Source organism: Halichoerus grypus, chromosome 5, assembly GCF_964656455.1.
Source record: "Halichoerus grypus chromosome 5, mHalGry1.hap1.1, whole genome shotgun sequence".
NCBI classification, from domain to species: Eukaryota; Metazoa; Chordata; class Mammalia; order Carnivora; family Phocidae; genus Halichoerus; species Halichoerus grypus.
In genome coordinates, this window is record NC_135716.1 from 162,387,794 (window position 1) to 162,400,532 (window position 12,739).

The window sequence follows — 12,739 nt, forward strand, 5'->3', positions numbered from 1 at the left end:
CTCCATTGTTTGGGGGTTTTTTTGAGATTCCACACGTAAGTGAGATCATATGGTATTTGTCTTTCTCTGAATGACTTATTTCACTTTGTATAATGCCCTCGAGGTCTATTCATGTTGCCACAAATGGCAAGATTTCATTCTTTTATGCCTGAATAATATTCCATTGTATATATACACTACATCTTCTTTATCCATTCATTTGCCAGTGGACACTTAGGTAGCTTCCATGTTTTGGCTACTGTAAATAATGCTGCGGTGAACATGGGGTGCATATATCTTTTCAAGCTAGGGCTTTCATTTTCATCAGATAATCTGGTATTCTAATCTTATCACTGGTGTTCAGTTACAATTTGGTGTTTCAGGAGAGAGAACTTGCAGACTGAAGGGGACAAGTTGGGGACAATTGATATGGGCATCTGTAAGATGCAGGTGGAAAAAGACTAGACGTGGCCCTTATTTGGGAACCTGTAGCCAATGCGGACTGTCCTAGGATGACAGGTTGTCTCTTCTGTCTTATGTTTGCTATGTGTACCACCTTTCTGCCAGAGACACCTTGGGTATGTCCTACAGCAGTGAGGAAATAGGGAGAGGTGCGCACAAGAGGCAAAGAAGAAAGGAAACAGATACTATTGCATACCAGCTACATGCTGAACAGTTTCCCATGTATTATCTCATTTAACTCTTAAAACAACAAGTATTACTCTTCATTTCACAGGTACGGAAAATGTACGGCAAGGTGGGTAGGCATTGTCTGCTGATGCCAGGTAGGCGTGCCAACAGGAAACAAACTTCAAAAGATAACCCAGGCTTTCTCTTCTTCTCTACCTGTCATTACGGAAAGCCTATGTCCTGTGATGACAATCCATCCCTTTGTGGAGTTTCTGATGTTTGCTCTTCCCCACAGTGGTGTCCTGTGGCCATCCGGGCTCCCCACCCCATGCCCTGATGTCCGGGGACAGCTTTACCGTGGGAGCAGTCGTGCGTTACAGTTGCACCGGCAAGAGGACTCTGGTCGGAAATGCCACCCGTATGTGTGGGCTGGATGGACACTGGACTGGCTCCCTACCCCACTGCTCAGGTAAGGAGCCTGGCATGAGGAAGCAGGGTCCAGTGGAACCCTTGGCTGGGGGGAGATGGGACAAGCTCCCAAGGTGTGAGTGTGACAGATGGGCAGGAGGGAAGTCAACCTTTTAGACCCCCATTTCATAGGCAGAGAACACAGCTATCAGAGGTTCCAATTGAACTTCAGCCTTTGGTGGTCTGAGACCAGCTTCCTCCTCTTGGTCTCCTTTGGCCAAGCCCATACAACCCAGAGATTGCAAAACTAGGGAGAATGCAAGTTTGTGAGGTCCCCCTGCAGCCAGAGTCCTGTCCAGACACTTGTTTCCATAAGTTTCTGAGAAGAGTCCAAGCCTCCCTGTTTTTGGGCCCAGATCCAAACCCACCCTTGTGTTCCTTCCCTGTTTGGGACTCCAAGGCCCCAGGCTGCTTCCTTTTCTTTCTTATCACTACCTTCCCAACTTGTCTTATGTCTAGGCTGCCTAGTGGGATACAGGTCTCCCCTATTGCCCTTATACACCAGTCTCAGATTTTTCCTATTAATATATTTGTTTTACTATTAATCTCTATGAGGATACTGACAGATGCTATCCAAAGAGCAAATTTAAGAAACTGCCAAAGCTCTTGTGTCCATACTATCCAAACCAGAATTTCATCTATAATGTCTTAACAGAACAAAATATTTGAAATTGAATTGGCCCACCAATGACAGAAATCACTAACCCAAAAATTAATTCCCCTGAACTTGGTCTCCTTTGAGATGAGCCTGCCTGGCCCCAGAAGGGATCCCATAAGGTGTGTCAACCCCAAGAAGGCAACTGCTCATGTAGCTTTATGTTTCTCAGGGGGCCCACCTTGGCATTGATATTAACCCCTATCCCTTCCCATGCCAGGCCCCCTGTAGAGGTAAGAATCCCAACCTCCTCCTATTATAGATGCTATCTCCTTGATTTGGGACCTCACCCACAAGACATGTATGTAGCTGTTCCTGCAGTCTGAGTTCCCAGATGATCTGTCTCCCAAAATTTAGGGCACTTCCAGAATATTGAACCAGATATTGGTTAGGTCTCCCCAGAAAGAAGAAATTCCTCAAGTGCTGGCCACTGTTTCAAAGGGCTTCTGGCTGCCCAGGACAAGCTTAGACACATCACTCTATCACCACCCAGGACTTTGGCCCCTCACCTTTATTAATTTCATTAATCACTCACTTTATGAACTGGGTGGGACTATATATTAGCCATGGAGACTCCTTTAGCCTGAACTAGAGGAAAGCCTATTAACCAGGCCCCTAACTTCATTTTGTTTGGACTTCTGGTGGAAGTGACTTGGGGAGGATGGCATGGAGAAGACAGAGTCCTGTATATGGAGGCCTCCTGGGTTACCCACAGAGCAAGTTCCAGGAGGAAAAGGCATTCCAAAGAGGAAAGTCATGCATTTCCTATCCAAATGCCTGCGTAAGCACGCATTTGCCCCAGTCTCTTCTGTGAATTGTCCCTTTACATAGTTTCTCCCTCCAGACACCTCTCTAGGGCATTGGGCCAATGGTGTTCTTAAAGCCTATTTTATCTATCTTGGGGATCTTTGTTCTCCATGGGAAAGGGAATTGCAGAGTACAAGAGAAAGAAGCCATAAAGAAAGCCTTGGGCCTCTCCTGCCTGTTAACATGTATAACCCAACCACACAGCCATTCTCCTGGCCCAAGGCATGGAATCCAAAATCTTTTCTCCTCAATGTAATTTCCCTTCTCTGGAGTTGTGTTAGCAGATGCTGGAAAATGACCTACTTGAAAAATGACCTACCCCAGAAACAATTCTTGTCTGGGATAGGAAACTAAGCTAGAAAACCTACAGCCCTGAGATTTCATGATTTTGTGACTTCCTAAATACCAGTCCTGTGTGTGAAAAAAAGGGACTCTTCCTTGGTCACATCAGAGGTCAAGGGAGACTAGAAACAAGCTGACTCTCTGGGAACATGAAAAAGTGAAAAGCAAGAAAGGAACCTTCAGAGGACATGGACCCCACTCATTATGGGATATGTTGCATTCAGCTGTTTTATACCTGATGATGAATATTCTGAAGAATAGTTTGCAGTCACTTCTCCCATGCATCCATCAAGGATGACAAACACTTTGGAGACCAGAATCATGGGCAGAGTTTTGCTGGTGACCTCTGAGGACAGGATTAGAGGGGATTATATTAATGCTAAGGTTGAGGAATGAATGAATCTTAAATGCTTTAGATAAGAAACTGAGAGATGTAAAGAATAAGTGATGAGGAAGTAACACTAGAGGTGCTCTTGTGAGTAGAATATAATTCCTCCCTTCCTGAAACTTACAGATACCATCTTTTGCAACACTATCTCCTGCCGGTCCTAAGAAATATGCATTCAGAAATCCAGGGTCACATTTCCGAGCCTCATTCTGTATGCCCATGCACATAGATGATGCATAACAGGCTATAAGTGCGTGGGCCATCATCAGAACATGCAGGGATTTCTAGCATCTGAGACATGCTTCAGGTTGGTCATTGTCCACTTCTGCAATGTCATCATTTGCTGATATACCTCAGTAGAGGACCAACAGTTACCGTGTGCCCCTGTGGTACAATATTGTGTCTCAGACTCCTTTATATCACCAAAAAAGAGCCCCAAACACTACAGTGAGGACCATTCTGTCAGAATAAGCTCCCAGGACTGGAGACCTCCACCCTCAGGCCTGTTGTTCAGTAGTGCACCTCCAGCTAAGGTCACCTAGCCAGTGTGGGAGTTTGTGTACTCACCATCAGAACTGCCTTCAGGGGGACCCAGTGCAGCCTGTTGCATTAGCTACACCCTGGAAAACTCCAAGAGAGAAGAAAATCTAGCCAAGTGTGATGGGCCCTCTTTTTCCAAATGTTTGAGTTGAAGGTTGAATGAATCCCCCTTCCTTGGTAGAGAGCAACATGGGATCATATAGTAAGTATTCTCACAGTCTGAGACTAAATGAGAAAAGGAAATAATTCCATGATCGAGAAGAAGAGACATAAATGGTAAATGGTGGGGTATATATGACTTAAACATTTATTTACTCCAACAAACTGAACGTGCTTACTCAGACATTAGCATTTGATGCCCACACATGTGGGTTCCTGAGGAGATACGTGCCACATCAGATGGCACCCTGTCTTCTCATGAAGTTGCCATTTATTCCTTCATTTTCCTCTTCCTTCTTCATGCTTCCCATGGCCTAGTCTGATCTAATGATGTCTCCTATACAACTCTGTATTATGAGGGGTGCTGGTTTCCACAAGTCTCGACCTTGTGGCTTTATCTCCTGTTCTCTACCCTCCTCCACCCCTTGGGTCCTTAGCACTCTCTTGGGTGGGTCTGTACAATATCAGGACCCAGATGAATGCAGAAATGTAGCAGGAGGCAAGGGGCAAAGAAAGAATGGAATGAGAGAGTCCAAAACATTTCACCTAGAATTCACCTGTGTTACATACTTGGTGAATAGGGAATCCTCAATGAAAGGCCCAAGATCCAGATTCAAGCCGAGCTGTTGAGAAGACAAAACAACACTAAGGAGTTTAGACTTTAACCCATAGGCTATGGGAAGCCAGTGGAGACATTTCAGTAGGAAAGAAACAAGATCAGATGGTTGGTGGTTGTTCATTGTCAAGGTTTGGGGATAAAGTGGAAGTTGGGTTACAGGGAGAATTTAGGAGGTAGGGACATTAGGAGACTCTCACAATAGTTGGGGCAAGAGAATGCTGGGCATGTGAGCTAAGATGCTGGAACCAGGGACAGAGAAGGCGCAAAATCCGCAGATATTGTAGAGAAGAGGTAAAAGGAAGGAGGAGGAGATGTGGCCAGCTTGGACCACTGACATTCCACACTGGCACTGGGCAGAAAGAAAAGGCCTGATCTCTACCACAGAGCCTTCCCTCTGCTTTCTTCCCTTGCTGTGAAATCCCTGGGGACTCACCCATGACCGCAGACCTTTGTATTCTCTGACCTCTGGGTAGTAAGGCAGGTAGTAAGGTCCAACTAACTGGGATAAGACACAGTTTTCACCCCCCTTATTCCTGGGGCCCAAAGCCTCCCCTTAGCACCGACCCAATATCTCTCTCAGGTCCCCACTGCCAACTCTTCCATGCTAAAACAACAGGGTTTGTTTGGTTCTGGTCCATAGGAACCAGCATGGGAATCTGTGGTGACCCAGGGATCCCAGCACACGGCATCCGTTTGGGGGATAGCTTTGCCCCAGGCAGCCTGATGCGTTTCAGCTGTGAGGCTGGCCACACACTCCGGGGATCATCTGAGCGGACCTGTCAAGCCAACGGCTCATGGAGCGGCATGCAACCTGAGTGTGGAGGTAATGTATGTGACCATTCTGCTTTTCCCCTTTGCCCACCCCGGCTGCTTGTCCCCCATTTGCCTGCTCCCAAGCACCTGCCCTCACCCTCGCAGACAAAATCCATGGCCCCATTGGAACCCTTGGCCTGGAGGATGGTGGTCAATAGATAGTCCTCAGTCATGCTCATTAGTAATCCAAAGATGAACATATTCCCCACCCTCACCTAAGAGGGGAAGAAACCAGAAGGAACTAAGTTTAGCCCCGTTTATTCATTTATTTCCCATATAGCTCCCACAACTATGTGCCAAATACTATAGTAGGTGCTGGGGACACAACAGTGCCGAGACAAACACACCTCACCCTCTTGGAGTTTAGTTTAAGGGAAGAGACTGTTAAACAATTATCCAAGGTGCCAAAAGAAATACAAATCTCATTTTTAAAAGACCCTTTAAAGGTAATAGAAGTCCCTACTGAGGTTTTCTGAGGTAGCTCCAGTGGGGGAATTTAGATTTCTCCACACACTCCTGAATTTCTGAAAATAACTTTATTTTAAAACCTCTCTCGGGATGCCTGGGTGGCTCAGTCGGTTAGGCATCTGCCTTTGGCTCAGGTCATGATCCCAGGGTTCTGGGATCAAGTCCTGCCTTGGGTTCCCTGCTCAGCGGAGAGCCTGCTTCTCCTTCTCCCTCTGCCTGCCACTCTGCCTACTTGTGAACTCTCTGTCAAATAAATAAATAAAATCTTAAAAAATAAAAAAAATAAAAAATAAAACCTCTCCCCAGAGTCCAACTTTTTGGAGCTGCTCCCGGGATCTCTCTGCCGCTCTCTAAAATACAGCCTGCGTAGCACTTTCCTAATTAGGAATCAGTGTAACCGCTGAGAGTAAGGGTGTGTGAGAAGGTGCTGGAAGAGGAGGGAGACCATATGAAAGAGTCACCTAGCAAGGGAGGCGTGGGAGTCGAATAGGGAAAGGTATAATTGCCAGCAGCACGAGGGCTCACTTAAGGAAAAAGGCCATTAATTTAAAGTGAGAGTGGTCAGCATTGGCCTGTGTTTTTGTTCGGGCCACATTTTGCCCCATAGGTGTAGACTTAGGGTAGGTGAAGCATTGGGTATACGGTTGAGGTTTTATCAGGCAGCTAAGACGTTGGCAGCAAGTGGCAAGTGAGGAGAGGGTTTATGCAAGGCAACGATTATGATGGATCTTGGCATCTATGCTGGGTAAGGAGGGAGCAGGTTTATGAGTGGAGTAAGGGACAGAGAAAAAGTGGTAGGATACATGGATTATAGGTCCCACTGGAACCAAAAATATCACCAGAGAATGAATCCCAGAGGGTATGAGCTGAAGAGATAAGAGGCAGTGGTCAGAGAATGGCCCTTGAAATTGCGGTTGTGGAGTAAGTCCTACGAGTGCGGGGATGCCCTCTCCCACTTGTCTGCCTGAAGTCCTGCCTTTCTGAGGGTGCTTTTGCAAAGTTAGTTTCCACGGGATTTTTTTTTTTTTCAAGTAGGCTCCACACCCAGCAGGAGCCTGAACTCAGGACCCTGAGATCTAGACTTGAGTTGACATCAAGAGTCAGACACTTAACCAACTGAGTCACCCAGGCGCCCCTATTTCCATAGGATTTTGTAGGCATAGTAAGAGGTCTGTGGTAGTGGGAGAGTATATTGGCAGGGGGAGAATTTAGTGCATTCTCAAATATCCACTGTGACCCAGGTCCCCTTTCATACCATTCAGATCCCAGCATGGAGTCAGTCAACATGTCAGGAGTGTTCGGGGAACAGAAAGTGGGTGGCTAAGAATTTAGACCTGGAAGTGAATGTTTGTTAGATGAGTGTGTGTATGATATGGACACAATTCTTCATGACTTTCATTGACAAGTTCCCACTTACCTTTCAAAGTACAACTCAGATTCTTATCTTCGGCCCCAATAAGCTCCTCCCTTCTTAGTGTGTTTTTTTCTTCAAGTATAACACTTATTGCATCATATTTTAATTCAACTGTTTATAAGTAGGTCCTTAAGATGGACTGGCCTCCTGAAGGGCAGGGGACATGACTTCCTAACTATGTTCCCAGCACCTAGGCAGCACAAATACTTGTTGAACCCATGGGTGCTAAGACCTGTCTGTTGTGCTCATTATGTAGGAATTATTTGTAGATTTGACTTTGGGACCACATAAATGCTGTATATACTTAGCAAAGTAAATTAAATCAAAGATTAGAAACAAGCAATCTCTAAATATCAAAATCAAAATGAAAACAAATGAACATAACTACTCCTCAAATTGGTGATTTAACAATCCAGAGAATTATTTCAACTGACTTGAAAAAAGTGGAATTTGACTATGGCATCTGTGCCCTAAGGACAAAGAGAATGACAATGAAATCTTAAATTGTTTTTCAGCAATCGTATTATTAGTAATAATGTTGATATTACCATCCTGAAACTTTTTGAAAACAAATTAAAATCATTTATCATTAAGAACCAAGATTTTCAGCATTAAAGAGATATAAAAGTAAGGAAGTTAAGGAAAGACTCTTAATCCTAAATTTGGATTGGTAATATCAGCATAAACTCATAATGAATTTTCAACCTAAAAAGTTATTTTCCCAGGTCTACCCATTCTAAAAGTCTAGTATCAATGACCAGCTCAGTAGCAACGAGTACCCTTAATTTTCAGATTATGGTTTTTAAATCCATTCTCCATTAAAAGAAACCAGAGCTCTTTAGAGAAATGGCTGATTCCAGGACTGGGGCAGGATATACAAGATGAACATGGAATACAGTGTCACTCCAGCAAGAAATCTACCATAGACGAGTGGGATCATGTCAAAGGAACACAGAAGCCAACATGGAGAGGCTCCCCCTAGCCAAAGATGGGATAACTTAAGCATCAATAAGAATAATAGTGGCTATACCTTGGCTAATTGAATTTAAATAAGTTTAAAAAAGAATAATAGTGGCAATTGGTGGCAACATAATAAATTTAAATCCACGAGTCCAAATGACTATCCATCATCTTTGGAGCTTACTAGGAAACCAAATCATTATTCTGACATCAGATAAGAAAGAAAATCAAACATTATCCAGCCTTCCTTTATGAATTGTATTTCAGGGAAAGCAAATATTTGATGATGGGCAAGTTCTTTATTAAAGAACTCTAGCAAAAAAAATAAAATAAAATAAAATCTTTAAAAAAAATTCATTATCTGAAATTCAAATATAAAAAAAAGAACTCTAGCTAATTCAGAAAGAATTATAGAATTAGATATCACCATTTTCTGTCCCTTAATGAAATAACAAATCTAGTCAACAATCATCAAGTGCTGCTTAAACCATTAAGTGAACAACCAATGGGAACTCTGTAATGCGGGATGAGATGGGCTAACCCGAACCCATTCAATCAGCCTCAACATCACGAACAAGGAAACATTCTGTACGTCCTGATGTGGTGCAGTAGGAAAGACAGGACCACCTATGAAGTGCCCTTGCCAAGAAGCAGAACCTGACTTACAGGAACTATGGGAGACAGAGCAACATGGGGAACAGCACCTCACCAGCGCACTTAGCAACATCTGGAACGCCCTGGAATCTGTAACAGATAAATTCTAGGAGAGGGCACAGGAATCTCTGAATTCAAAGAGGCTTAGAGGCATGATTGTCCAAAGTCATATTTGGATCATGATTCAAACAAATCAACGGTTTAAAAAAAAAAAAGGTGGGGGGTTGGACAACTGAGGTAGATTAAGCACTGGTTGGATATTTGGTGATATTAAGGAATTGTCTAAAATTTTAGGTCGGATAATAAAAATAATTAGTCTTTACGTCTCAGAAATTAAAAAAAAAAATTCATTCAGACCTCTCCTTCCCTTCTGGGGGCCCGACACTCAGACACGAAAGCAGCCTGAGAGGCCTTTCATTCCGCAGGGTCCTGACGAACGTAGCCCGCGCGTTGCCCTCTGGGCTGCTCTCCGCCCCCCGGGGGACGCCCCGCCCTTGTTCTGGTGACTAATGCGCTCCTCTGGCTTCCCAGTGATCTCTTGTGGGAACCCCGGGACTCCGAGCAACGCCCGAGTCCTGTTCAGCGACGGCCTGGGCTTCTCCAGCTCCGTGGTCTATGAGTGCCGGGAGGGCTACTACGCCACGGGCCTGCTCAGCCGGCACTGCTCGGTCAACGGCACCTGGACAGGCAGCGACCCGGAGTGCACAGGTGAGAGCCCAGGGCCTCCGGGCTCCGTGACGAGTGGTGGCCGAGGCGATCGGGCTCCTCCCCGCCGAAGAAGGCTGTCCGTGGGAGACTGGGAAGGCTGGCTGCAATGGGGGGACTCACCCCCGAATGACAGTGCCTATTTATTGAGCATGTACTGTTTGACCACCACTGAGCTAAGTGTTTGATCTGATTTGCATTATGTCATTTGATTCCCACCACAGCCCACTTGACATATGAGATGACTGAGGCTCAGGGAGGTTGAGAATATATGTATTTGCTATTCCTCGGGCTCTCGCCAGCTCCTTGGGCTTTCTTGTTCTCTTTTACGGCAAACTCCCCGTGCTCAGCCTGATCCTAAAGCTACCACCATCCACCATCTTCGTGGGTTCCTCTCAGCCTTGGACCCATTCCCCCACCCCCAGCCTGGCTCTCAAGCCTCGTATAGCCCCACTGCTCCCCTTCCCTGCTCCTCTCTGGGGCAGCCCCAGACCTTTTTCCTTGGGAAGTAAGTCACTGTGGGTCCCAGATGGAGGGAAGTGACAAGATAAAGGTATCTGAGAACACAGTCCCTTTCCAAGCCCTAGCCTGTGATTTCAGGGCTCTGTCTAAATCCCATGTCAAGTTCCCTTTTTCGAGGCCAGAGCTCACCAAACCCCACCCTCACTCCATACCATAACAAAGACACGACCATTGCAAGGTTACAAGACCCTGCTTCTAAGCCGCTGGCCCTACGGGGCCTCCTAGGCAGAACAGGAGGTAGTAACGTGTGCCCCTCAGCAGACAAATTGTCTTATGAGGTCCAATAACACAGGCTTTTCGGGTCAGAAAACTTCCCTCTCTGAGCCCCAGCCTCATTTAGGAACTAAGCCCTCTGGGTACTTCCTCTGAGAGGAGTGGGCTTTGAATAAGGATGGTCTTCATAGTCCAAGTTGCTGGGGTGCATAAAGATAGTGGGGGCGAGGACAGTGGGGATGTGCGAGGGACATTGCAGAGAGACTTGGCCAGAGGGACTTTAGAAAGTACAGTGCCCAACCGGGAGCCTGTGAAGAGTCAGGGCATCCCTGATCTGACTCTCTTCCCTCCTGGACATGTGCAGGGAGTACTAGGGATAGCACTGGAGTGCTGGGGAGGAAAGGGGTCTGTACCGAGAGTGAACCATGCTTTATCTCCCTTCTCCTAGTCATAAACTGTGGCGACCCTGGGATTCCAGCCAATGGCCTCCGGCTGGGCAATGACTTCAGGTACAACAAAACGGTGACGTTTCAGTGCGTCCCTGGCTACATGATGGAGTCACATAGGGTGTCTGTGCTGAGCTGCACCAAGGACCGGACATGGAATGGTACCAAGCCAGTCTGCAAAGGTGTGTCTGAGGGCTGCACATGTGGACACAGGGCCAAAGAAGATACAAAAGTGAGACATGGGCCTCGAACATGTAGCAGGGAGGGAGGTGACGAGGCAGAGCCCTAATAATATCTTGTCATGGGGGGTGTGAGGTGAGGACTGATCCCTGAACATCTGCAAGGAGGGAGTTCGAGACACCAAGGTAAGGCCTGGGCTTTGAGCATCAAGGGAAGGACTGTGCAGACAGAGGAGTGGGTTGTCACACTTGAGGGCATTGTAAAATGCAAAAGGACCCCAGCTCCCAAACTAAGAGGGAGCATTTCTGATTCTCCCCACTTAGCCCAGACTCCCAGCAGGCGCAGGGTAGCCAGTGACATCGGTGCTGGGGAGTGGGGCCTAATGCCCTAGGGTGGCACCAGAACTCAGCATGCTTTGCTCTCCCCCCCTCCCCCAGCTATCATATGCAAGCCACCTCAGCTCATCCCCAATGGGAAAGTGGTGGGATCCGACTTCATGTGGGGCTCAAGCGTGTCGTATGCCTGCCTGGAGGGGTACCAGCTGTCCCTACCTGCAGTGCTCACCTGTGAAGGGAATGGATCCTGGACTGGAGAGTTGCCTCAGTGTTTCCGTAAGTTTGCTTACAAACAGGCCTTTGTGCATCCTATCTGCCAGCTCCTTCCCCTTCCCTCCTCAGAGCTCTGCTACTGGAAGGCCTAGAATAGGTAATAACCTTCCCCCAAAATCGGGGAGAGGCTTTGCCAAAGTCACTCTTAAAGGGAGTTTAAAGGAAAATAATGAGAATATCCCAACTGAGCCCCGGCCGTGGACACCATGTGGAGTTACAGTGGAAGGAAGTTAAGCCAGAGATAAGGGAGGTGTTTCTTTTTTTTTTTATTGTTATGTTAATCCCCATACATTACATCATTAGTTTTAGATGTAGTGTTCCATGATTCATTGTTTGTGCATAACACCCAGTGCTCCATGCAGAACGTGCCCTCTTTAATACCCATCACCAGGCTAACCCATCCTCCCACCCCCTCCCCTCTAGAACCTTCAGTTTGTTTTTCAGAGTCCATCGTCTCTCATGGTTCGTCTACCCCTCTGATTCCCCCTCTTCATTCTTCCCCTCCTGCTATCTTCTTCTTTTTTTTTTTTTCTTAACATATATTGCATTATTTGTTTCAGAGGTACAGATCTGAGATTCAACAGTCTTGCACAATTCACAGCACTTACCAGAGCACATACCCTCCCCAGTGTCTATCACCCAGTCACCCCATCCCTCCCACCCCACCCCCCACTCCAGCAACCCTCAGTTTGTTTCCTGAGATTAAGAATTCCTCATATCAGTGAGGTCATATGATACATGTCTTTCTCTGTTTGACTTATTTCACTCAGCATAATACCCTCCAGTTCCATCCACATCGTTGCAAATGGCAAGATCTCATTCCTTTTGATGGCTGCATAATATTCCATTGTATATATATACCACATCTTCTTTATCCATTCATCTGTCGATGGACATCTTGGCTCTTTCCACACTTTGGCTATTGTGGACATTGCTGCTATAAACATCAGGGTGCACGTACCCTTTCGGATCCCTACTTTTGTATCTTTGGGGTAAATACCCAGTAGTGCAATTGCTGGATCGTATGGTAGCTCTATCTTCAACTTTTTGAGGAACCTCCATACTGTTTTCCAGAGTGGCTGCACCAGCTTGCATTCCCACCAACAGTGTAGGAGGGTTCAAGGGAGGTATTTCTTAACATGAAAGGTTGTTCACTGGATGGGATAGTT

At 46.2% G+C, this 12,739-nt stretch overlaps 1 protein-coding gene across 2 annotated transcripts in view; it reads left to right on the forward strand.

Moving 5' to 3' along the window:
- Positions 1-12,739, forward strand: part of CSMD2 (CUB and Sushi multiple domains 2) — a 584,478-nt gene that overhangs the window by 546,660 nt on the left and 25,079 nt on the right. For both annotated transcript variants that reach the window (XM_036065279.2, XM_036065276.2), the window contains 5 exons: positions 905-1,078; positions 5,228-5,410; positions 9,428-9,604; positions 10,785-10,964; positions 11,400-11,573. In XM_036065279.2, the coding sequence (XP_035921172.2) occupies positions 905-1,078; positions 5,228-5,410; positions 9,428-9,604; positions 10,785-10,964; positions 11,400-11,573 (888 nt within the window). The remainder of the gene's footprint in view (positions 1-904; positions 1,079-5,227; positions 5,411-9,427; positions 9,605-10,784; positions 10,965-11,399; positions 11,574-12,739) is intronic.